The following is a 27,152-nucleotide window of genomic DNA, read 5'->3' on the forward strand; positions in this document are numbered from 1 at the left end:
TTTTGATAACCTATTGTAGAATCATTTGTGTGTGCTGAGAAGGAACATATGAGAATCAGAATGGGATTTATTCGCCATGAAAGTTTGCACAGACAAGGAATTTGCTTTGTCAGGAAGGTGCATACAATGAACATATAGGGACCTTGTAATTTAAATATGTGGACTATCTATACTAAGGGTACATAAACTAGCAGTACTAAGTGGGATTAGAATTGAATTAAATATACAATAAAATAAAATATAAGTTGCCGTAAATTACAATATAAAAATACAAATATTACAAAAAATACAAATGTACAAGATACAATTTTGTAATGCAGTGCAAAATGCTGTGTGTTTTAAGCAGGAAGTAATTAGAGTCAGTGTGGTCCCTTGGCCTTGTTGAAGAGGCCAAAAGCGGAAGGGAAGAGACTGTTTTTGTGGCGTGAGGTACTGGTCCTGATGGACCGCAGCCTTCTGCCGTAACATATGTGTTTGTCATTGAATGGGAAAGAGACTACTTTGTATTTGTGTGAAATCTGTATAGTTTAGCCCTACAACATTTAGGGGCGGTGTTTCCATAAAATACTGTCGACAACAGCTGCGAAGCAGGGTGACAACCAAGACCCCTATGAAGGAAAGGGTGGCTTTGAGGTCACGGTTTGCTTGCCGAATGCCAACAATAAAAAGGTTAAAGGTCAAACTAGACATTAATAGGATTTGGCAAGCATCGGATAACGGTGACAATACATTGCATGAGTTACTACAGATAGCTTTGCTCAGCAGAACGAGGCAGACTACCTAAAAATGAAATGGACTCTTGCAGACCAAAACCAGGGTACCTGCGAAGTTTGCAAGATGGACAGCCTGCTATGCTAACTATAAGCCAGGCAACTACCCCCGTTGTGGGAGTGGAGAGGGCGGTGTTTCACTGAAGTCACAGTCTCGGTATGGTGCCAACAGACCAGTCATAATGCAACCATAAACCAAGCCTAGCAGCTCATTCTCCACAAGTTAGCTTGACTAGCTAGCTCGCTTGTTCACGTCCACCGCGCTTTATGTAATGTTCTTTTACGGCCACCTTCTTCTCTACTCTGAAAAGAAGAGGAGCAGGAACTGAAACGGAAAAAGGTTATTATGGTTTAGACTGCAGAGCATTATGCTAACTGGGCGAGCCAGTGTTAGCTAGTTTGCTAATCGCGATTTTTGAAGTTGCCGATTCCACCACCAAGTCTAAAGTGTTATCCAACAATCTTTATTGTTACTGTTAGCTGCTACTGGTAGACTAGCTGTACCTTACTACTGACTGAGTTTGTTGTTTTGAAAAAGCTGCGTCCCCATCAAAATATATCGGCAGCTGCGCGCCAACAACATTACACCATTCGATTTGATCAGTTCTCAGCCAACTCATTTGGGCTTATTTCATTTCAGATATTTGTACGTGGAACACCAGCGTTGCTATCATGATTAAGCTTTGCCTACAGAGGTCTTTACGACCCGCCGTCCTCCTGTCCCGATCAGCGCTGGATCCGGCGGTCACAGTCAGAAAGGTTCTGATGCCCCATGTTCACAGCTGCCAGATGGGGACCCGCGGGCGCAACGAGCCCCGTGAGCCCCTGAACTCCTCAAAGAGTGCAAAGGACTTCATCTACAGCTTGCACCCCAAAGAGAGGACGTGCTTGCTCATAGAACTGCAGAGCTTCGAGTCCATAGCCATAGCTCAAGGTAAGCTAAGTCATAAAGGATGACTTAACACACAACAGGAGATAATGGCGCTATTCTACTACCCGTGTACAGTCGTTTATTGATGTGGGGCCAAAAGTAAATTATATATGTCCATGGTTTTTGGTGAGCACTTAGTTTCTATGGAATCTGAAAGTTGTACTGCACGTTTTGAACTGTCACTGTTCTCTGATGGATTCACCCACCACTTGATATATGGTTGTGTGGTTTGTGGGGCAGATTTCGAAACTGGGGAGTGAGGTGTATGAACTGTTGTGGTAGTTTATCTGTGTGGGGAAGTACTGTATATTGACTAAAGTGTGTGTATGAAAGGAAGGTAGGCCTGTGTTGTGTGGTGGGTGTGACCTGCATTGGTCTGTGGTGTGTATACTTCAACCTATGTGTGTGTGTGTGAGAGATACACAGAGAGAAAGTGTGTGTGTGTGTAACAGCTTGCCACACCCATAATCCATGGAGGAGAACTCAGTTGATGGCTCCATTTTCTGTTTCCCATCCCAACCAAAGCCAAACCTCTGACTGTATGCACTCTGACTCATCTCCTCTCTCTCTCTCTCTCTCTCTATCTCTCTATCTATCTATCTATCTATCTCTCTATCTCTCTCTCTCTCCCCACCGAGAAGTCACATCTGACTGCCCCAGTCTTTCTCTTTCTCCTGTTTCTCTAGAACAAGTTTCCTTCTAACTCTCCTTCTCTCCTTTCATTCTGTCTTTATCCTTTCATTCTTTCTCACTCCCTTTATTTACTCTTCTTCTCTCTCTTCTCTATCCTTTCATTCACTCTCTCACTCTCTCTCTCTCCTTCTTCTTTATATCTGGAACATTCCGTACTTCCATAGCGTATTATTCACTGTCTGTGTAGTGCTAGCCACACCCTGTCAGGCAATGCATGGCTGACAGGTTGACTGAATGACAGGTTGACTGAACGATTGGATGACTGGTTGACTGAGTACCTGGATGAACTTAAACCCTGAGTAGATGTTGACCCTTGTTCCTGACGCTCTATGATGGTCCATGTATATATGTGGTTGTCATGGAAACTGGGGCTTGGTCATGTGTACTCAGCACGTGGGATCCTGACAGATGTGCACACTCGTTTTTCAGATAAGTCAAGCAGCAGAGACCCGACCAGTCCAGCCCCCAGACCAGGGTTAGCACCACTGGGTATAGCCAAGTGTGTTTGCACCCCCCCCCCCCCCTCTGCCTGTTCTACCCCCACCAAAGTTCTGCCTTTTTGACTTGACTACAGTTTAGTTACAGTTTGACTACAGTTTGACTCCAGTTTGACTCCAGTTTATTATTATTGTGGCTGAATCCTCAGTTGTGGCTGAACTAGTTTGACAACTTAAAGACTACAGTTTCACTACAGTATGACTACAGTTTAACAACTGATTGACTACAGTTTGACAACAGTTTGACCACAGTTTAACTACAGTTTATTACTATCGTGGCTGAAGCCCCCTGTCCAAGAATAGACCCTCTCCCCCCTCTCTTTCCACTATGCCTTCATATTAGGCTCTGTGTGTGTGTGTGTTTGTGTTTGTGCTGCGGACTGGACACACCCAGTGAAGGACTCTTGAGGGGCCAAAGGCATCAGTCTCCCATAAATAACACGTGAAGCTTCCATGACACCTTCCCAGAATGCTCTGTGCCCCAGTGACCCAGAGAGAGTCCAGCCAGCTCCAGTTTCTACCCTGCTCAGTTAGAATGTTCCGGGCCAGCCACACCACTGAGCAGGGAGTCTGGAGGCCCCTGGCGTTCATGTGAAGCCTCACGGCTGAATGAAGACCGTGGTGCAGTGTTTGTTGTTGTCTCAGCATACGAGACTATGGCAGTGCCGTTTGATGTTGCTCCTAACATAGACCTATGCTGTTCTGGCTGTGCGCTGTGCTATGTAATACTGGAGCTGAGATATTATTGTTGTTGCACCGTGCTCTAATGCTGAGATGTTATTTTGTACTTTGCCTGGTAAAAATAGGCTGTTCCTTGTCACCAAAAAGCTGTTAAAACTACGCACTTCTGATTCGAGTTTCTGCTGTGCTTTCTATATTATGTGTATGTTGCTAAAATAATCAAATGTTATGTAAATGCTGGTGCTATTGTGAATGCCTCTCCTGTGTTTTTGAAAGGGCCTGCTCAGTCTGTCTTCTGTCATGGAACCTGACACTCTTCTTTTTCTGTCCGGAAACGCAACAGCAGATTTTGACAAGCTGTGTGTGTGTGTGTGTGTGTGTGTGTGTGTTGCAGAGATGCTGCAGCCTACTCCGCCCACAAGAGCACAGATCAAATATGGTGAGAAAGAAGCATCAGAGCTGTCTACCCATCCTCCCAGCCTCCATCCTCCCAGCCTCCATGCTCAAAGCCTCCATGCTCAAAGCCTCCAGGCTCCCAGCCTCCATCCTCCCCCAGGCTCCTAGCCTCCATCCTCCCCCAGGCTCCTAGCCTCCATCCTCCCCCAGGCTCCTAGCCTCCATCCTCCCCCAGGCTCCCAGCCTCCATCCTCATCCCCCAGGCTCCTAGCCTCCATCCTCCCCCAGGCTCCTAGCCTCCATCCTCCCCCAGGCTCCCAGCCTCCATCCTCCCCCAGGCTCCTAGCCTCCATCCTTCCAGCCTCCCCATCCCTCCAGCATCCCCATGCTCCCAGCCTCCCCCATCCTCATCCCCCCCCATCAACCTACTACACACCCCTACACATACGTACATCTACTGACAGTTTACGCACATACACACACACATACCCTTAACTTCTGTGCATTAAAGATATCTCCCCTTTCTCTATCTTCTACAGTTATCTTCCATAACTCTATCCCCTTCGTTGGTTTTGGTTTCCTAGACAACGCCATCATGATAGCAGCTGTAAGTGGTAGGCCCTCCGCATGTTCTCATGGTGTGTGTGGGGGGAGCACTCATGTTCTCATGTTTATTATCCTGGTGTGTGTGTGTGTGTGTGTGTGTGTGTGTGTGTGTGTGTGTGTGTGTGTGTGTGTGTGTGTGTGTGTGTGTGTGTGTGTGTGTGTGTGTGTGTGTGTGTGTGTGTGTGTGTGTGTGTGTGTGTGTGTGTGTGTGTGTGTGTGTGTGTGTGTGTGTGTGTGTGTGTGTGTGTGTGTGTGTGTGTGTGTGTGTGTGTGTGTGTGTGTGTGTGTGTGTGGGCTTGTTAAACATGGAAAACAAGAAACGCTGGGCCCTGTGGGGACATTTTCTTGGTCCTCACAAGTTCAGGTGCTATGTTTAGGGTTAGAGTTAGAATTAGTGTTGGGGTGTGTGTGTGTGTGGAGCAGTTCCATTCACTGTGGTTTGACAGTATCCTATGTTGCCATGTCTGTCTGTAGGGCACCCAGATTGAGATGTCTATAGGGATCACCTTTGGCATATCCACTATGGCAGGTAAGGCCCTCACACACACACAAACACACATGTTGAATCATGTGGTTATTAGCTGTCAATCATCCCTCTCTCTCTGTGCTGCTCTCTCCTCTCAGCTGCTGCCCTCGGCAACCTGGTGTCAGACCTGGCCGGACTGGGGTACGACAACCACAGCATGACCACATCCAGGCGCAACACAACTACAGCACCACACACAACACAACCACAGCATGACCACATCCAGGCGCAACACAACTACAGCACCACACACAACACAACCACAGCATGACCACATCCAGGCGCAACACAACTACAGCACCACACACAACACAACCACAGCATGACCACATCCAGGCGCAACACAACTACAGCACCACACACAACACAACCACAGCATGACCACATCCAGGCGCAACACAACTACAGCACCACACACAACACAACCACAGCATGACCACATCCAGGCGCAACACAACTACAGCACCACACACAAGACAACCACAGCATGACCACATCCAGGCGCAACACAACTACAGCACCACACACAACACAACCACAGCATGACCACATCCAGGCGCAACACAACTACAGCACCACACACAACACAACCACAGCATGACTACATCCAGCACCACACACAACACAACCACAGCATGACCACATCCAGGCGCAACACAACTACAGCACCACACACAACACAACCACAGCATGACCACATCCAGGCGCAACACAACTACAGCACCACACACAACACAACCACAGCATGACCACATCCAGGCGCAACACAACTACAGCACCACACACAACACAACCACAGCATGACTACATCCAGCACCACACACAACACAACCACAGCATGACCACATCCAGGCGCAACACAACTACAGCACCACACACAACACAACCACAGCATGACCACATCCAGGCGCAACACAACTACAGCACCACACACAACACAACCACAGCATGACTACATCCAGCACCACACACAACACAACCACAGCATGACCACATCCAGGCGCAACACAACTACAGCACCACACACAACACAACCACAGCATGACCACATCCAGGCGCAACACAACTACAGCACCACACACAACACAACCACAGCATGACTACATCCAGCACCACACACAACACAACCACAGCATGACCACATCCAGGCGCAACACAACTACAGCACCACACACAACACAACCACAGCATGACCACATCCAGGCGCAACACAACTACAGCACCACACACAACACAACCACAGCATGACTACATCCAGGCGCAACACAACTACAGCACCACACACAACACAACCACAGCATGACCACATCCAGGCGCAACACAACTACGGCACCACACACAACACAACCACAGCATGACTACATCCAGCACCACACACAACACAACCACAGCATGACCACATCCAGGCCCAACACAACTACAGCACCACACACAACACAACCATTCCTAACCACAACAACGAAACCAGAACACACATGGCCCTGGACAGCCAGGTGTCAAACTGGGCAACACTGGGTTCTGTTTCTATAGAAACGGTGATTATGTAATGATAGCAATGTATCCACGACACAAACTACAGGGGGACCTACAACCTCTTGATCTGCTGTCAAATGCTTGACTACCGAACTGTGTTTCCTCGTAGGCAGTAATCCTGTTTTACATGATATAAAGGGACACTATTTGTTTTCAGATCTGTGTTCAGATCATGCCAAATGCTCATAGCTCTTTCCTGTGTGCGTGTATGTGTGTGTGTGTGTGCAGGCTGGCAGGCTATGTGGAGGCCCTAGCCTCCAGGTTAGGGATGCAGGGCCCTGATCTCACCCCCAAGCAGGCGGACATGTGGCAGACCAGAGTCAGCTCTCACATGGTGAGTGTGTGTGTGTGTGTGTGCGTTTCATACCTGCGCATGGCTTTGAACGTGGAATTTTTAACTTTGAGGAATCCCCACCCTGAAATGTGTGTGTGTGACCCTGTGCTGCTGTTGTGTGTGTGTGTGTGTGACCCTGTGCCGATGTTGTGTGTGTGTGTGTGTGACCCTGTGCTGCTGTTGTGTGTGTGTGTGACCCTGTGCTGCTGTTGTGTGTGTGTGTGTGTGTGACCCTGTGCTGCTGTTGTGTGTGTGTGTGTGTGACCCTGTGCTGCTGTTGTGTGTGTGTGTGTGTGACCCTGTGCCGATGTTGTGTGTGTGTGTGTGTGACCCTGTGCTGCTGTTGTGTGTGTGTGTGACCCTGTGCTGCTGTTGTGTGTGTGTGTGTGTGTGTGTGTGTGTGACCCTGTGCTGCTGTTGTGTGTGTGTGTGTGTGTGTGTGTGTGTGTGTGTGTGTGTGTGTGACCCTGTGCTGTTGTGGTGTGTGTGTGTGTGTGTGTGTGTGTGTGTGTGTGTGTGTGTGTGTGTGTGTGTGTGTGTGTGTGTGTGTGTGTGTGTGTGTGTGTGTGACCCTGTGCTGCTGCTGTGTGTGTGTGTGTGACCCTGTGCTGCTGTGTCCAGGGTAAGGCCATTGGAGTGACGATCGGCTGCATCCTGGGGATGTTTCCCCTCTTCTTCCTCAGCGATGATGACGAGGAGGAGAAGAAGAAGAAGAAAGCAGCCCTAACAACCACAAACCCCTAGGTCCTGCTACCACCATGACCCCTGACTCAGCCCGTCTCATACACAGGAACCAGACCACAAGCTACAGTGACCTGGTTCAAGACTACACTCCCACAGGGGGCCGTGTTTAAAGACTACAATTCCCTACAGTGACCTGACCGAATGTCCATCTTGGAGTCTCTAATTATGCAACGTGGAAGACGACACAATAAATGAACTGTACAAAACGAGAGAAAAGTCGAACGATTACCTGCTACCTCCATAGGTCTTTGTGATGTTGTCATTGAAGAGATTGCATGAAGAGTTATCTATCTCATCTTTTTTTCTTTCAAGAACAAAGTCATGTCTGTTGAGATTGTAATACTGTATACATGGTATTATGTAGTACTGTGGTAATTTGTAGTACTGTATATATGGTATTTCAAGCGTTATGTTCTGAATGTGGGGGGAGGAAGGAGATAGTTTGAATGAGATTTCGTGGCACTACTACACCCGTTTCTGAAATGAGGGAGACCCAAACTTAGAGCTGCTCAAGCATCTCTGGTGTAGTGATGCCGAGGGAGAACGGAAGCATCCAGAAGGAGAATGTGGAAACGAGCATGAGGATTAGCTGAAGGTGACAACCCAGATTCAGGTCTGTTCTTCTGGAAAGTTCAAGGACACCTGACTCTGTACGATGTCGTTAGAGGAAGGTTTGGCTGCGGTACTGGAATAAGAGCACTGAAAATGAGCAATAAGTGTCTAATTTAATGATGCACAACTACACAGCAAGCAAACTTTGTACTCATTTGTTTGTCATTTTCAGTAGTTATTTCAGTTTTATAAATAGGTCTGTATAGAATGATTTGAACTAGGGACGGCTTTACAGATCTTTTTGAATGAAAATACCAATTTGAAGTATTTTATTGACAATGTAATCATGAGATTGTTTTATGTGACATTAGAGATTTCCAAATGTAGTTAGCTAGTTGGTAATTGTTTTTATATGCATAGTATTTATCGTCTCGTATTTTGGACAAGCTGAATTACTTTATGTACTTCTATTTAACCCCCCCCCCCCCCCCCGAGCCCGACAACAGACACCAATGTACCTTACCTAACAAACGCACAAAACACAGCCAGTCACCTGATTTAGCATTTTCCCAAAAGTAAATTAATTCAACCAAAGTGCTGATCTCTCGTGATAGCTGGAGCTCCAAAGTTGTTTTGCCAAAAACAAAACGAAAACCTGCCGTTGGATGTTGTGATTAAACTGGAGGTCTTGATCTAAGCATATCGTAATTAAAGTTTCCCTCTAGTCAAATATGGTGCTCTGTCTTTGTGGCGTTCTCTTTCATGGTCTTAAATGAAACGTTCCCAAGGTTAAGCTAACCCTTTTCCCCTCGGGTGGTTCAGGGGCTTCCAATACTTACAATCCTGTAGTCTTTGGGACTCACACAGAAGTTTGTCTTTCTTCTTGAACAATATCAGACAATGGATGGTCATCCTTTCTCCGCAGCCCACTCTGTTCATTGAATCACACATGACACACAACCAAAGATGTGCGAGTATAATTCCACAATTGTCTTTATTTACATCAATATCCACATTTATAGCAATATGGTAAACACAAAAGCGTTCTCTGTTACACTGTTATAATAGCCTTTTCCACGAGAGGGCGCCAAAGCACTGCGAATAATTTCTGAGGGCTGAAATACGTGTCTATTGTTCAGGGTCGCGCTCTCTGGAAACTCTATTAAAGATCCAAGCACAGGTCAGAGCTTCCCGTCTAGAGGACCAATCAGCATCCTTGTTACACAACATATCCCAACAGACGGCTCTCGAGATTGGGCCCCCAGAACCCGACCCCCAAACCTCCCCCTCCTTAGACAGTCACCCAGGGTTCAGGTGTTCATCTCAGCAGTCTTAATTCCACTAAATCTCTCTTACAGTTTCAAAACAATGTTTTTTCCGAGCCAGAGAAGCTTCTAGTGTTCAGCTTCAACAGGGTGGTAGGTATCTGGCTGACCCTCCCTGCATGAGAACTATGGTTAGTTATTGCTTTATCAGTCAAGGGGGACATTGTGAATGTGAGCACGTACACACTAATATCTTGCAAGAGAGTGAGTATGCGGCAGCCAACCACCAAGAGTGTGAGAATGGGGTAACCAATCGCGTCTACGAATTACCCTCTAATGTTCCGTCTTAACCGGCTAACTCCCACTGTATGTATGCGTGTGTGAGCACTATATTCGTGTGTACGGTGTTAGTGGAGTTCCTGTCATCAGAGGTGAGGTTCCGCCTGGAATCTCTCTATTAGCTCTGGGGAACTCCCGCTCTCTCTCTCTCTCTCAACCTCCGAGGGCGAGATAATGGCCAGAATACTTCCTGGAAGTCTTTCTTTACCTCCGAGGGCTCTCTCACTCTCTCCCCTCCCCAGGGCTGTGGGCCAGACCGCAGTGGAGTCGCCATGTACCAATATGGTACAGCCGGGCATTCATCAGGTGAGGTAGCAGGCGCCGCAGTGACCAGGCTGTCCACAGGGGGGCGCCCTTGGGCCGCCGTGCTGGCGGTTTCTCTCCCACCAGAGGATCCCTGACACCTCTCTCCCTGGGTGTGTGTCTGGGATAGGAGCTGCAGGTCGAGACACGATGCAGGGCTCACGACAGGGACTCGGGGTACGCTCTGCCAACCCTGGACGAACGACTGCGACGCACAGAGAGAGAGAGAGGGAGGGAGGAGACGATGAGTCTCTCTCTCGTGTATCGCCGTCGTGGGAAAACCATCTCCCCATCTTGCCCTGCGTGACTTGTGAAGTTGGACTTTTTTTTTGGTGAAACAACTCCTGGAGGGAATCCAGGAACAGGTTCAGTCCGGTTTTGCCTCCCCCGTGTCTCGCCCTCCCCTCCCTCGGTCCGCATTGGCTCAGTAGTCGTACTTGCCCGGCGTCCTCCGGGGCGAGGTGGCGTTGGCGGGGAGGAAGAGGGGCTTGGGCGGGAGCTGGGGCTTGAGGGAGGCGGTGCGGCGCACGATGGCGGCGCGCTGGAGGTGCGGGGGCTCGCTGTAGCTGTGCTGCCGGGTCAGGCTGGCGCTGGGGAGGAGAGGGCGCCGCGGTTCCCCCCCGCTGGGGTCGCCCCCCCTGGAGAGGAGCTGCTGCCCCACCCCTCCCCCTCCCCTCTGGCCAAAGCAGTGCTGGCGGGGTACCGCCCCCCCGTTCCCCATCTTGATGAGGGCGTGGCGCTGGGCGTGGTGGCGGGACACGGCCGAGTGCTCCGGGATTGGCTGCTGCTGCAGGGGGGCGGAGCCCGAGGAGGACGCGTAGGCGGAGGGGGCGCCCTCCAGGGGCGCGTCGAGGCGGCGCGCCAGGCCGTCGCGTGGCAGGGTGGAGGAGCTGTAGTAGGGGGCCGACTCGGTCTCGGGGATCTGGAGGGAGCGGCCGTGGCTCTGGCTGGGGTGGAGGAGGGGGTGGGGGTGGGGGAGGTGGCCCAGGGAGGAGGAGTTGAGCATGGTGATGCTGCCGTTACCGGAGGCGCTCACTTCCTGGATGTGCTTGAGGAGCTCGTCCAGGGCGGCTACGTCCACCACGGGCTGGGAGGAGGTGGAGGAGGTGGTGGAGGAGGGGGGAGGCGGGGCCGAGGCCCCCCCTCGCTCCTCCCCAGGGCTGGCTAGCTCTTCGGGGAGGCGCAGGGAGGAGGCGCCGTGGGCGTGGCCGTTGCCGAGGCCGTGCGGGTAGGGGAACACCTGCTGGGTGACCCCCGGCCCCGGTCGCGACCCCCCCACCCCCGCCAGGAAGCCCGCCCCCTTGGTCTCCACGGCGTTGTTGCAGCAGTTCTGGTTGCGCTCCCACTGGCTCCGGAACGCCTTCATGTTCTTGATGGGCAGCTCCGGGGTCGAATCCGGCGTGGGCAGGCCGGAGAGATCCTCCCCCTGGGAGAGGCTGAGGTCCGGGTCGCCGAGGCCCAAACTGGAGGCCCGTCCTGGGGGAAGCTCCCGGCTCGCCTCCCTGCCGCTGGGGATGAAGGAGCTGTACATCCGGGGGCTGGACAGGGACACGTCCAGCTTGTCGTCCTTGGCGGGGCCGTCCAGGAGGCCGTTGAGCTTGGCCAGGCTGCGGAGCGACAGTGCGTGGGGCAGGGCCGCCTCCGGCTCCTTGGCCAGGCGGCGGGCGCGGCGGGCGCTGGCGCTGCAGTAGCAGGAGACCAGGAAGCCCGACAAGATGGCGCCCAGGAGGAAGGCCACCAGGACGCAGGCGATCAGGAGGGTGTAGTGGACGCTGGGGCCGGATTGGTCGGGGAGCCTCCTCACACCTGGGGGGGAGGAGGGGGGGGGAGGGGGGAGGAGAGAGAAGAAGAAGAGACGGGGAGGAAAGAAGGGGGGAGAGAGAGAGGAAGGGGGGAGGAGGGAGCAGAGGGATGAGAGGAGAGAAGAGGGGGGAGGAGGGAGCACATGAAGAAGAACATTAAAACTAATAGCAGGTCGTGACTACGAGGTGTTCACAGAAGACTTTCGCTCTCTAAAGTCTTCTCCTCTGGAGGCTTAGCAGGAGTGACTCATCCACACACACACACACTACAATACACACACACACTACCGTTCATATACATATATACACACACATATACACGACCACACAAATACACAACCGTACACACACAAACTACCACACGTAAACACATCCACACATACACACGCCTCGTCCCAGTGCTGTTTGCTGTGATCCACAGGGTAAAACGTTCCAAAGTCTCTGCAAAGTTCACCCTATTCTTTTACATGCAAATAAATCCTGAAATAGAACCCCTCAATCCCACAATCCCTCCACGTAACATCTCTGATCCCCTCATCCCTCCATCCTCTCCTCCTCCTCTCCTCCCCAGTGAAATGAGACATGCAGACTTTCATCTCATCATTGTCTTTTTCCCCGACCGGTATAAATAGGATCGAGAGAACAAGGGAATGTGGGATGGAGGGGAGAAGAGAACAGAGAGAGATAGAGGGAGGGTTGGAGGGAGAGATGGATGGATGGAGGGATGTATAGAGGGAGGGTTGGAGGGAGGGAGAGATGGATGGAAGGAAGGAGAGATGAATGGAGGAAGGGAGAGAGGGATTTATGGAGGGAGGGATCGAGGGAGGGATGGATGAATGGGGGAGGGAGAGATGGATGGAAGGAGAGATGAATGGAGGGAGGGAGAGAGGGATGTATGGAGGCAGGGATGCAGACGGAGGCAGCGAGTGATGGAGATATGGTGAGTCTGTTTGTAGGAGGGGGGTTCAGGGTGCTGTAGAGAGGAGGTAAGACTGCCTGACCCCCCTCCCTGGTGTTTTCACAGACCAGACTCTTCTCTGGAGTGTGTGTGTGTTGTGTAATACGTGTGTGTGTGTGTGTGTGTGTATATGTTTGGTAGTGTATATGTACTTTTGTGCATGTGTGTCCAGTAGTGTGTTTGTGTCCAGTAGTGTGTGTGTGTGTGTGTGTGTATGTCCAGTAGTGTGTGTGTGTGTGTGTGTCCAGTAGTGTGTGTGTGTGTGTCAGCAGGCTGTATGTAGGTCAGGGTGCAGAGAAGGAGATCTCCAGAGATGTCTACTCTCTAAAGGAAACCAAACGCCCCATGTTCAACACCCTCACACGGTGTGTGCGTGTGTGTGTTGAATAGAAAAGGCATAAAGATTCTACTATGGCAGATATAACTGTTCTTGTCAAACTACTGTTGGCTTAAGTGCATGTGTGTGTGTGTGCGACTTCACTTCAACAACGTGAGGAGAATCTGAGACTGCAGGCAGAGGCATTTTAGATTCCTGTCACAAGATGCTGGCTAGGCATTCACACACAAACACACACACACAGAAACACATTCACACACACACACGCATACACACACACACACACAAGCGCACATGCACAGACACACACAAACGTCCTTCTCCTGCTGGTCTTAAAGGTCAACCGCAACATCCCTGGACAAGAAGCAGCTTGGCTCTTTCTGTCAGGAGACAGAGCCCTTCGATGTGTGTGTGTCTGTCTGTATACATGCGTGTTTGTGTTTCTGTGTGTGTGGCTGTACGTGTCTACATGTGTTTGTCTGTTTGTGTGTGTCTGTGTGTACACGTGTCTGTATTTGAAGAGAGCTCAGGATCTGGCAGGAAGAAGGATGTGCATGTTTCTACTGACATGTCCATTGCTGCCAGTGATGGCTGGGCCAGGATCAGGATTTGGCATCATATCACCATGGGGTATTAGAGGATAGACAAACAGGAGGCCTACCTCTATTCTGCCCTTGGGCTGACACACACACAGCAGAATCATGGCCAATAAGCAAACACGGGCAGCTCTCATGGTCAGTTGTCACGAAACTCCTCTCTAGTCACGTCTGCTCAAAAGTTTCTGTGACGGCCCGCCCATTCTCACAGCATGTGTTCATTTTTATACATCACACCGTGCGCGTGATGTATACATACACCAGCGTACGCAAGCTTTTCGTGTACGCACGGCATGTGTGTGTGTGTGTAAAAGACGCGGTCTTGCAAGCTCCGTCAGAGGCATACGGGCCTATGTTCGCTCCCACCGGGAGTCGAACCTACCACCTCTGACTTCCCAAGCGCCACCACTACCAACTATGCCAATGAAAAGCTAGCGATCCGTTGTCAAGGGTGGCCTGTTACATACCTGAGGAGTGAGTTTCACTGCACACCGGCTACATGTGCGTGCACGTGTGTGCGTGTGCCCTCGTTGGCCTTCCGGGTAAGTGATAGCTGAAGCCGACATAATTCTGATCTGATAATCTGTGCAGGATCACCAGGGTGCCTCATCAGAGCACGACATTGAGCATAACACCGTTAAATACCTCCTTACATAAGCAGATCTAAACCCCTTCCACCTACACTGTTATTCAAACGGGGCGGTTGAGGCCCATTGCAGGCTCACTCCGGGTTGGCGGTAATGCTCTCCTGTCTGGAATGACAACCATCCATTAACCTGCAGGTCGCCCACCTGCTTTTAACTGAGAAGCTCTGAGCACTAGACACGGCTCTCAGGTGGAGCTCACTTCTATGGCTCAGCCAGCCCTCCTCCTCCCCTGCCCCTCTCCCTCCTCCCTTAGCCCAACGCCCTCCTCCTCCCCTGCCCCTCTCCCTCCTCCCTTAGCCCAACGACCTCCTCCTCCCCTGCCCCTCTCCCTCCTCCCTTAGCCCATTCCCTTCCTCCTCCCCTGCCCCTCTCCCTGCCCCTCTCCCTCCTTCCTTAGCCCAACGCCCTCCTCCTCCCCTGCCCCTCTCCCTTAGCCCAACGCCCTCCTCCTCCCCTGCCCCTCTCCCTCCTCCCTTAGCCCAACGCCCTCCTCCTCCCCTGCCCCTCTCCCTCCTCCCTTAGCCCAACGCCCTCCCCTCTCCCTGCCCCTCTCCCTCCTCCCTTAGCCCAACAACCTCCTCCTCCCCTGCCCCTCTCCCTCCTCCCTTAGCCCAACGCCCTCCTCCTCCCCTGCCCCTCTCCCTCCTCCCTTAGCCCAACGCCCTCCTCCTCCCCTGCCCCTCTCCCTGCCCCTCTCCCTCCTCCCTTAGCCCAACGCCCTCCTCCTCCTCCCCTGCCCCTCTCCCTGCCCCTCTCCCTCCTCCCTTAGCCCAACGCCCTCCTCCTCCCCTGCCCCTCTGTGCGTGTCCACTGCAGCGACGCGAATCGCTTGCCATCGCTCGCCTTCCCACAGTTCACCACGCTCGGGGGCGTTTCAAACAGATTAATGTAAAATGTAGTTCTCTAAAGTCACTGTTGTAGTTGTCATGGCCAAGTGTGCAGACTTGGGTTTACATACTCGCAACATCGATCAAAATACAACTTGTATACAAAATACAAAACTGTTTAATAGACAAACGTTGACATGTGTAAAAAACGTTTTATTATATTACTCAAAGTCTGCTAATCTGTCGATACGATAGGGAGTTCCAGCCGGGCTAGCTAGCTACTGTAGTTACCACAGAACGAAGTTACGTAATGTGACTAGACTGAATTTGAAAGTACAAGCACCAACAACTTCGGCAACCTTGCGCCATGCATCGTTTTTTTATTAACATCTCTGTACGAATACAGAGATGTGTCGTACAACACCGGGTAAGCAGCTACACAAGCAATTATTTTCTCCTCCATTCTGAAACTGAGAGCTAGAAATGTTTACCATGGTTGCTACGTTACGAGAAACAGGAAAACAATCCGATTGGCCATCGCTAGCGAAAATCTCTCCTCATTTGCATCAAGTTGAGAAAATCTCAACTCGAATCGCGTCGCTACCCACAATGCACCACGCAAGCGATTCGCCTGGCTCCATTGAAAATGAATGGAAAACATCGCGTCGCTCGCATCGCTTCGCTGCAGTGGACAAGCACCGTTAGCCCAACGCCCTCCTCCTCCCCTGCCCCTCTCCCTCCTCCCTCAGCCCAACGCCCTCCTCCTCCCCTGCCCCTCTCCCGGCCCCCTCTCCCCACGCACCTTTATGTAGGAGAGACCAGCTAACCAGCCCCTCTTCCTACATATCTGTATATACGAGAGATACCAGCTAACCAGCCCCGCTCCAAACACACCTGTATAGCTCTCCTTCCTAAATAGAGAGACCAGCATCATCTACCTCCAGGATGAACCAGGAGATGTTCAGCCTGGTCCCACAAGACCCATCATGCTCTGCTCTCACACACGTCAATAACACATTTAGTCATTTAGCAGACGCTCTTATCCAGAGCGACTTAACACACACACACAGATCAATAACACACACACACACAGCATGCTGGAGTAAATCATTTTCATGGATCATCACTGTCATAATATATGAATTTGCACACGATGGTGTACACACACACACACACACACACACACGTCAATAACCACAACATGTCCAGAGACCCAAGGCAGCCTGTGCCCCCAACACCCGACATGCCTGCATCCTTATTGGCCATCAGAGAAAGTTGTAAATACAAGGTCAGCATGGAGGCGGGATCTAAAGGGGCCAGCCTCCTGATAGGCTGAGCATTACCGACAGGTGACTGGAGGTCCAATCACAGAGCAAAACAGAGCCGGGGAAATTAATGGCATCCTCCCCTCCTCCCCCTAGGGCAGTGTCAGCAAGGTCAATCCCATAATAACTCCAGCTGCTGGGAGATCTGATGGCTGCCCCCCTTCTCTGCGGGCTCCGCGTCTCCGTGGTGACGGTTACCAGGCGCCGGGCCCCGGGTGTCGCCGGGGTTAGACTGCCACACGGTGGCGAGGAGTGATTAACAGGTCGCCCGCGTTCCGCATGCTAATGAGACCAGCTGATTAGATTACTGCCTCGTCTGAAATGTCCATAATTGCCTCCCAGATACCCCCCCCCCCCACTGCCCCCCTAAGTGTTTTATAACGAGCTCAAGAGTGCGAGGAGGCCAACGGAATCGCTCTCGTATTAAACTACAAGCAGCGTCGGATTCTGCCAAACTAACTCATAAATCGCTGGTAATCATGTTCTTCAGCACAGCGCCTGTACGATGAGGAATGATCCCTCCGGACTGCTATACATATGGGTCTGCTGCTGGAGACGAAGATATGATGAGGAACCCTGACAGGAACCCAGAGGTACCGTGGGTTCTGGAGCCAGAGTACTAATGGCCATGGGACTTGACTTAAGGAACATGGCAGATCCTTGATCTGTCTGTGAAACACCCACACACACAGGGAGAGATCAGCATATTGCAAACCACCTCCACACCAGGGAGGCGGAGAGGGACCTTCCACCTCTGTTGAGACAACACGCCATTTGTGCAGATCGAACAGGAGAGCAAATGATACACTCCGCCTCCTTGTCCTGGCTTGCCAACAATCAATTATGTCCTCGTTTAGAGTAATGAAACAGATTTCAAACAAAAACACCATTATTCCTAAGCAGTTGAAAATGTCGTTATCTTAATAGCCCCTACATGGTGGACTCTACTTTTAAAAAGTGCTCACTTCCTGTATGACTCAGCACTTCACGCCTGGTTGGCCGAATCCCCTGAGACTGTCTGCTTCCAATAGGCTTACAGCGCTAGAGTGTCGGTTAGTCTCTAATGGTGTCTGTGGCAGGAAGCACTAATTACACCGTCCTAGTCAAACAGGATGGATTATCTTATTATGGGATGTTACTGGACGACAGCAGCAGCAGAGCAGGTGAGGAGGAGGGAGGTCCTACCGTAGGCAGAGTCTGCTACAGAGTTCTGGTTCCTAGTGGTGGCTAGAACGTCCGCTGAAAAGAACCACAGACAGAACACCTTAGAACATTCTAGAGCATCACCCATGAAGACCACAGAACATTCTAGAACATCACCCACGAAGACTTCAGAACATTTTAGAATACCACAAATGAAGACCTCGGAACATTTTAGAGATCACAGCCGAATGTTCTAGAACATCACGCATGAAGACATCAGACATCATGATACAGAGCCTGGAAATGAGCTTTCTAGTCTACTCACCATGACAACCCTCCGGGTACAGTGAATGGTCACCCTCGATGTCCTGTTCAAACCCCGCCCTGCAGAGAGAGAGAGAGAGAGAGAGCGAGAGAGAGAGAACAATACATGAATAACAAAGTTTAGCACCCATTCCATGTTGCCATGGGGACACAACCTTAATAGGACCCTGTGGCAGTCATCCCGTCGCTGCCTGCTGAGGGTGACAGAGACAACCTGTCGCCCTGCCCGGTGAGCTGACAACAGTGGACTTCCTGTTGCCTGACAACACACTTCCTGCATGTCACATTGACATCACCACCCACGGGCTGGGCCAATCAGAGAAATGCCACCATCCGTTTCCCGCCTCGCTAACGATCCCCACCCACAATCCCCTGCACCGCCCGCATGTACGCTGTCCAATTAGGATGCAGAGATACACGAGAGGCCCTGCTCTGTAAAGGTCATGTGACAATCACTCCTCCCATCAGGCGACAGGGAGGGCAGAGGTGGGCGGCTTTGTAAGAGAATGAGGTGGAGGTTAAGGTCACCTCACGGCGATGTCCAATCACAACGCTGGTCCAATCACCTGACCCACTCCCAACCTATATGACAACCAGCAGACAGGTGACATCACTGTCGCCGGGAAGAGAAACATGGCGCTGAGGCCGAACATGTCAGGGTGGATATGAACAGAGTGAAAGAGAAATTGAGAGGGTGATATATGAGAAAGGGGAACAGTGAGTGAAAGTAAAGAATTATAGAGAGAGAGAGAGAGAGAGAGACACGGAGACAGAGAGAGACACAGAGACAGAGAGAGACACAGAGACACAGAGAGACAGAGAGAGACACAGAGACAGAGAGAGACACAGAGACAGAGAGAGACACAGAGACAGAGAGAGACACAGAGACAGAGAGAGACACAGAGACAGAGAGAGACAGAGAGACAGAGAGAGACACAGAGACAGAGAGAGACACAGAGACAGAGAGAGACACAGAGACAGAGAGAGACACAGAGACAGAGAGAGACACAGAGACAGAGAGAGACACAGAGACAGAGAGAGACACAGAGACAGACACAGAGACAGAGAGACAGAGAGAGACACAGAGACAGAGAGAGACACAGAGACAGAGCGAGAGGCCAGTCGTGTGTCTCTGACCTAACGGGCTCCGTTACGAGGCTGCGGATGACAAGCTCCCACTCTGGACAGGAAGTGACACTTACTTGAAGCCTGGCGCCATGTTGACACAGCTTCCTGTTTTGAGCCAGATGCAGTAGGGGTCGCGGGTGGCCAGACAACTCCTGGGAATGACAGAAGAAGAGAAGAAGAGAAGAGGAGGAGAGGAGAAGAAGTCAACACAATGTCTGCTGGTACGTACATGGCAGACAGTATGTCTACACATAGTCACAGACATAAGCACACACACACACACACAGTGATGTGCAGACAGCCAGGGATGAGCTGTGCTCTACTGGAGCGTGTATTGTGCTGATCCCTCAGTTACAACACCAAACAGACTGGCCTGGGAGACCATGTGTGTGTGCAGTGTATCGTATGTGTGTATCGTATGTGTGTTGGACACTTAGCGAATGTTTGTCTGCACGTGTGTGTGTGCCAATGTCTGTGTGTGTGTGTGTGTGTATGTATATGTATGTTGGAATGTTTTTATGTGTGTATATATTTACATGTAGACATACATATATATATACACAATATTTACATGTAGACATGAGTATGTATATATATATATATATATATATATATATATTTTTTTTTTTTTTCTATACACTTATGTTAGAAGTTGTAAAAACGTGTGTGTATGCATTTGAAAATATGTGTGTGTCTATATAAGTGTGTGTTTCTTTCCTACATGATGACAGGTGTGTATGTGGTGTGTGTGTGTGTGTGTGTGTGTGGGGGGGGGGGGGGGTGTAGTTGTTGTTGCTAAATTCAATAAATTCGAGGGGGCAGAGATTCAGCTCCTTCAGGCGACACGCCCCCCCAGTCTCAAGCAGAGAAGACTGCTGATTTTATCACGATTTCAAAGCCTAATTTAACATACTTGTCTGTGTTTATTTTCATTCGAATTTGGATGGGTAGTTAACAATATATTCTTATGTGGTGTGATGAACTTAAAACTCATTTTTGACCTCCTTGTCTATTCTTTGTTGGTCTATGGCCGCACTGCAGCTACAATTCACTAAATCTCTCTTACTAATTAAACACCGCCCTCGGATAAATGCTGCACCAAAAATTAGCATTGTGTAATAAACGCTGCAGCGTTTAATCGAAGAAATACGGTAGCTATACGTGTAAGTGCGTAAACCCTTGTGTGTGCCAGTCAGCCAGCTCTGGAGGAGTGAAGCCAGTCATCTCAGTGACAGGTGGTCCCAATCGCCCCCTCCGCCTCTCTGATACTCTGACAGCCAGTCAGGGGATGGGGGGGATGAGGGCCCCCCCCCTCCCCTCCCAGTAAGGAGGGGAGGAGGGGGCCGGGGCTTGTCTCCCTCTCTCTCCCCACCTGTCAGTCAACCATGTATCTTTCCTTGACCTCCTGCCCTATCACATCCCACCAGAGACTGCCATTATGCGCCGCAAGGAATTGTGGGTAGGACGGGCACGTGGAGAGAGGGACCGTGGGGACGAACGACTTCTAGCTCTTTCAGAAAATGCTTTGCATGGAAAAGGCCTCAACCCACTAAGCTCACATGCTGTCTCGCACACACATACACACCTTCTGTCTCCAACTGTCTTGAAAACTAAGTAACCGTCTCTCCAGACTTTCCGAGGGCGTTAAATATTGATTATAATTAAACTACTCTTTTAATAGTTCTTGGCTGCCTGCCAAAATATGCAAACAAGACATTTTAAACTCAATGTGCATCGTCCTCTCTTGACAGTATGGGTCCACAAACACACACACACACACACACGCCAACATCCTGTAGTGAGCACTTGATTTATGAGTTCAGGTGAAAACATCTACAGGTGTGAGCTCCTTCTATTGGCCCACTTAGATCCCCCCCATCCCTTTGTCCCCGAACCACCCCCGCTGCGCGGCCTCACCTCCTGCAGGCCCCGTGGCTGGTGCAGCGGCTCAGGGGAACCCGGATCACACAGCTGGAGAACGCCACAAACACAGCATGGTGCTCCTTATCCAGCTCCAGACCCAGGATCCTCCTGTCCTCCTGCCCCTGGACATTACACCTGGAGAGGAGGCGAGGGAGGGAGGGTGTTTAGACAAAGTTGGGCTAGACTTTTATTCCAAACAGACCAACGCCGACCCACTCGACGTTGTAGACCCACATATACCTACATAGAGGACTGTAGACCGACATATACCTACATAGAGGACTGGAGACCTACTTGGAGGGGTTGTAGACATCTATGTCCTCCAGCAGCACAGAGGAGAAGGAGGCGTTGGGGTGTGTGCTGGCCAGGACCTTGAGCACCCGGCCGTCCTCTGACCCCAGGAAGACCACGGTGCGGTCCTTCCCTGGCCCTGCGGACGTGTCCACCGTGATCTGGGTCAGCTTGTACCTGGGGAGGGAAGGAGGGGGCAGGTGAGGCAGGGGGTGAGGAAGAGAGGAAGAGGAGGAAGATGAGGAAAGGTCAGGAGGGAAGGAGAGGAAGAGAGAAAGTGGAGATAAACAGCGTTTAGTGGTGCATGAAGAACCAGTTCAGAGAGACAGAAACAGAGACTCTGAACAGTATGCTGCTGCACCATGAGTACCCCCTGGCCCTGCCTGCTTCCTGGAAGAAGCTCTCTCACACACACACACACACTCCCAGCACACACACAATACCCACTCCCAGCACACACATTCTCCAAATACACACACACACTCCACAAACTCAGGCACATTCCTTCCCCCCCCCCCCCCCCACACACACACACACACGCACACACACCCTCCCCAGACATTCCCCAAACACACACTCACTCCCCACTCACACTCCCCAGACACCCAGAGGGTACAGCACATTCACAACCTAAATGTCATACTGATAAAACCACATTCTGAGGTTGTGTGTGTGTGTGTGTGTGTACATATGTGAATGTGTGTGTGTGTACTTGTGGGTGGCTATGTGTATGTCTGTATGTGAGTGTGTGTGCATATGAGTGTGTATGTGTGTGTGTGCTACCTGCTTCCAGTGCGTGTGTAGAAGGGCTGGTGGTTGACTGAGGGCACCGCCTCGTCCATCAGAGGGAAGGACTTGATGAAGGTCAGCGTGTCGTCGGGGAACGTTGTCGAGGACTTGTAGGAGGAGGCGGGGCCATCGCCCGCACATGACCCCGGCCTATCACAAGAGAGGAGGGTGAGGGCCAGTTTACACAACATCCCTCGCAACCCCCCACACGTGTGTGGAGAGACCTCCACCCCCCTCACCCTCCCCCCGGCCCACCGTGCCAAGCGACCCCCCCATCCCCAGGGACCCTCACCTGGGCTTGGGCACCTGCTCCTCGGGCACGGGCGTCCAGGCCGAGTCGCTGGCCTTCTGCTCCTTGAACCTGCCGCCGAACACCCGCTCCACGTCGTCCATGTAGAAGGCGCACACGGCCGAGCCGGGGATGCTGTTGGCCTGCGTGGTGAACACGCCCACCAGGGCGGGGCGCTGGTCCACCTGCAGCACGTGCGTGAGCGACTGCAGCACGTCGAAGTAGAAGAAGGAGTCGCCGGGCACGGAGCAGTTGAGGCGGGCCTTGAGGAAGGACGTCCAGTAGCGCTCCAGGACGCGCGGCGAGCCGCCGTTGTCGTTCTTGCAGACGCGCGCCACCCGGGAGAACACCACCTGGGGGGGGGGGTGGGGGGGGGGGGGGGGGGGGGGGGGTTAGCTCACGCACATACCAGACTTGGGTCTCAATCATACCTACACACACACATTGTGTACACATTATATGAAGTAAAGATATGATTCATAAGTACACACACACACACACACACACACACACACACAGAGATCATGCACACGCAGTACAGCAGGGATATCAATTTGAAGCCTAGGCCAAACCCATTTCTACACAAGAAAACTGTATTTTAAATGCTTTCATGTTTATCAGTGCTACTTTGATCATGTCTGGCAAAACAGAATTAAGCACTCAAATATAAGCATGGATTTGAAACACACACACACACACACACACCTTCCCCAGGGTTGTGTACTCCACAGCGATCTCGCTGAGGAAGAAATACACGTAGTTCCCGTAGTCTATGGCGTGCAGGAAGTGCGGCTCTGGAGGGGCGGGAGGAACACACAGAAACATCACATGATTGGTTGTTTAGACTGTCCGTCACAACACACACTACGCCATTGCTACCCTCTGAGTTAGGGGCAAAGGTGAGCTTAACAGCTGCATTAGGATGTCATGTCACCAACAGCATGCCATGTTGGCAAAGTAATGTCATGTGAGGACCAGTGACATTTGACCAGTGTCATGTGAGCAACATCATGCCATGTGACCACTACCATGTCATGTGACCAACATCGGGTCATGTGAACCACGTCATGTGACTTACCTCGGAGCCACTTGGAGTCGTACTTCACCGTGCGCAGGACGGGACGGTCATCTCCCAGGCTCCGGTAGATCACGGCGTCGCTAGCCAGGAAGTCCGTCATGGTGGCGGAGTAGAAGTCTCCCCCTGGACACAGAGGTCAAAGGTTACGACCCTCCGACCCTGGCCTGTAACCCCAGTCAGGACTGTCTGACAGGATGGGACCTCAGCGACTCTGGAGAAAACTCACCGGCAAAGAGGCCCACGTTGGACTGGCCCGACTCGAACGGACAACGAGCCTGACCCACCAGCTCCTCCCCTATCTGCTCCAGACTGGTCATCTGGGGAGGAGGGGAGAGGAGGAGGAGAGGAGAGAAAGAGAGGAGGGAGGAGGAGGAAAGGATGAGGGGAAGGGAGTAGAGGGGAAGAGGAGAGAATAGAAGAGAACAAAAGAGTTGAACACACTAAACATCCTGAACGTTCCCCCGTCGGTTCCTTTCAGAGTCTAGCCCCCCTATTGAGCAAGCAGCAGTGTTAGCAGCAGTGCTAACAGAACTGCTAAAAACATCCATTTATATGGGCACCACGGCTGTTAGCGTTTAGCCCTGTGCTAGCACCCATAAATTACCTGTCTGCGGCTTCAGACTCTGTGGAGACATTTCTATTGTCTGCTTAACAGCTCCACACACACACACTCTCTCACGCACACAGACACTCATGCACACACACACACAGCCCAGCTGATTGCTGAAGAAAACTACAGCATGTGTGGGTGTGCCCTCCCCTGATTTAGTCTTGAATAAGCTGTGGTTCTTCTGCTCTCCATGCTAAGTCATCTCTCCACCATCGCCTTCCCAAACCACCTCACAGTACTGTGCTAGTACACACACACACAGGCACATATACATACATACACACACACACAGTATTTACACAATCACAAACTCATACACCCCCCCGCACGCACGCACACACACACCTTGTAGTTGCGGCAGGTTGGGTTGAAGGCGTTGGTTCCGCACGCAAACAGAGTTTCATCATTCCGGGGCACCAGAACCTTGATGTAATTATAACACTCATCCTACACAAACACAGAACACATGTATGATCTCCAGGAACACGCATGTTCACTGACATGTATGTGTTTGCAGGAACATGTGTAAGTGCTCCCAGGAGCATTTGTCCTAAAAATCCTAACAAGTTTACCAATAGCAGAATAGATATTATGCAGTAACCTAGAGCTGAATAGACTCCATTATGAGTTAATCAATAGCAGAGTACACATCATTATGAGTTCAACAACAGCAGGATAGACGTCGTTGAATTAACCAATAGCAGGGCATTGGTGTATTAACCAATACCAGGGCAGCCACACTCACGCTGTTCTTCCCTCTGACAGTACATTTGTTCACATCCTTTGATCTCCAGTTTAGTTTCTGGAAGGTGGAAAGTAGAAAAAAGGGATCTTAGCTGTTGTGTGTTTTTGTTTTTTTTTACATTCCACATTAAGGTGAAAAGTTGACTTTTTATAAATTCTCAGCTTTTGAAAAAGCTCTTCCCTGCTAAGGTACGCTTATAAATAATTCACCAAGTCTTCTGAATTCCCAGAATAAAACCCCAGAAAAATATTAAATAAACAAGAAAAATAACAAACTAACTAAATAGCTAACTAAATCTGTAAACAACATGAGAAGGCAGCTCTGACCAGCTGGGGAGTGAAGTCCTGGGCGGCGGTGGTGAGGTTGACCGCAAACACATGGTCCCTGGAGGAGATGAACAGCATGTGGTTAACCCGGAGCATCGTCTGGAAGTCCAGGCCCAGGCGAGATGTGTCGTTGTCCCACAGCAGGCCCTGGAAGCCCTGATACTGGTAGGAGTCTGGAGGGAGGGGACAGGGGGAGGAGGTGGAATAAAAAGAGGGAGGTGGATAGAGAGAGATGGGAGATAGAAGGAGGAGAAACAGAGAGAGAGACAGTAAGTGAGAGAGAGCGAGCGAGAGAACGGAGACAGTAAGAGAGACAGAGAGCAAGAGAGAAAGACAGAGAGCGAGAGAGAGAACGGAGACAGTAAGAGAGACAGAGAGCAAGAGAGAGAGAGTGAGATTTAAGGGATGTCCTTGTTTTCCTGAGACTCCTCCACAGTGCTCGTCTCCCAGTAGAGAGGCCCTGAACAGAGTCCAGCAGTCTCATCTTTGGCAGCTTCCTGTCTGGAGCTGAAGGAAGCTCCCATAAAGCTGCTTCACAGACAGCTTTACTGCTCTCAGCCCGGCACTGCACAACATCAGCCACTCAATCATATACACACACACACCCACACGCAGGTACACACACACACGCAGGTACACACACACACACACACACGTATGCACGCACACACACACACACAAACAGACGTGCACACACTTGAACACACTCTCCAACATACACACGAGTCAGTCTATATTCTTTGGCATGCGTACTTGATGACAAGCAGGGTTCCAGTGACATGGACTCCACTGATACAGGAGGTTTCTTTTCTGTGACTCCATTGTTTCACAGTAAGAGCATGTACGCTGGGGTATTATAGGAATAAGGGGCAACACTTTACATTGAAGTTACATTAACTGCCATGGGTAGCCTCCCCGAGGCTACCCATGGTATGACATACAGACATACAGGATGAAAGGGTAACTGCGTAGCAGTTACCCTTTCATCACAGTTTGGCGGCACAGGAAACCCTGCATGGGGAGGCTGGGTTTTTCGTCTTGTTTTGGTAACACAGCTTTCAACAACCCCTTTACAACCTCCAATTACCCCTCACATCCCCATAATGTGCCTTCTCACACTACATGTATTCATTTAGTAGACGCTTTTATCCAAAGCGACTTCCAAGTCGTAGTATAGCTGTATCTATCGTATATACGCACATCAAAACACTCACATTCCCACTGTGTAGCTAGCTTCCCATCACACAATAATTTGTTAGCAAACATTAGTAGGCTTAGCCAATCAGGAAGCTACTCACGCTCCCAGCCGACGACGCTGATTGGCTCTAGGTCCTTGGGGAAGGGCGTGGCCATCACAGAGGAAGACAGTATACAGGAAGCGAGTGCAAGCACCGCCGTGGGGAGGAGCCATCGCATCCAATCAGGTGGGAGCATCTTGACGGGGGACGAGAGGATGGGGCTTCAGCAAAGCATTGTGGGAGATCCTGGCCAGCTGAGAGCACTGTCTGAGGAGAAGAGGAGATGGAGATGAGTTCGGATAGATAGACTTGACAGCCCGTCTCTCACATGCAGTCTCACACCTTTCAGCCGGTCCTCACGCTCTCACACAACACCTCGTATTTCTCGCGCCTTTCAACCATTTCTCACGTTGAGAAGTAAGGGATAACTTGTCCCGCTATATACTATTAATGGACGAGGCGCAGGCATACCGAGATGATAGTTGTCTCTAGTTTAAAGACTTAAATCAGAAAACACAACTAGAACGTTTTTATAAAACTTGAGAGCCGCGTAGCAGGACAGATATTAGTTCAATAAGAAGTTTGGACCATGGAATGCTTTTAAAG

At 50.8% G+C, this 27,152-nt stretch overlaps 2 protein-coding genes across 3 annotated transcripts; one reads left to right on the forward strand and one right to left on the reverse strand.

Moving 5' to 3' along the window:
* The first annotated feature begins 831 nt into the window (after positions 1-831).
* tmem65 (transmembrane protein 65) lies at positions 832-8,993 on the forward strand. 2 transcript variants are annotated; one of them, XM_067256235.1, is made up of 9 exons: positions 832-1,110; positions 1,411-1,704; positions 2,824-2,883; positions 3,967-4,011; positions 4,508-4,575; positions 5,049-5,103; positions 5,199-5,241; positions 6,862-6,967; positions 7,589-8,993. In XM_067256235.1, exons 2-9 carry the CDS (start codon positions 1,443-1,445, stop codon positions 7,709-7,711), a joined length of 762 nt encoding a protein of 253 aa, XP_067112336.1. In that variant the 5' UTR covers positions 832-1,110; positions 1,411-1,442; the 3' UTR covers positions 7,712-8,993. The 2 variants fall into 2 exon arrangements, with proteins under 2 accessions (XP_067112336.1, XP_067112337.1); XM_067256236.1 differs by lacking the exon at positions 2,824-2,883.
* A 245-nt stretch (positions 8,994-9,238) lies between these two features.
* Positions 9,239-26,803, reverse strand: LOC136962203 (semaphorin-6C-like). The gene is given in 17 exon segments (XM_067255895.1): positions 9,239-10,595; positions 10,598-11,449; positions 11,452-11,976; positions 17,848-17,901; positions 18,131-18,189; positions 19,332-19,409; positions 21,175-21,315; positions 21,475-21,648; positions 22,255-22,410; positions 22,553-22,902; positions 23,255-23,343; positions 23,628-23,750; positions 23,854-23,944; positions 24,583-24,684; positions 24,983-25,039; positions 25,309-25,481; positions 26,607-26,803. Coding segments are annotated over 17 exon segments (3,426 nt in total). The 5' UTR covers positions 26,743-26,803; the 3' UTR covers positions 9,239-10,329.
* Between the last annotated feature and the right edge of the window lie 349 nt (positions 26,804-27,152).

Source organism: Osmerus mordax, chromosome 18 (genome assembly GCF_038355195.1).
Source record: "Osmerus mordax isolate fOsmMor3 chromosome 18, fOsmMor3.pri, whole genome shotgun sequence".
Classification (NCBI taxonomy): domain Eukaryota; kingdom Metazoa; phylum Chordata; class Actinopteri; order Osmeriformes; family Osmeridae; genus Osmerus; species Osmerus mordax.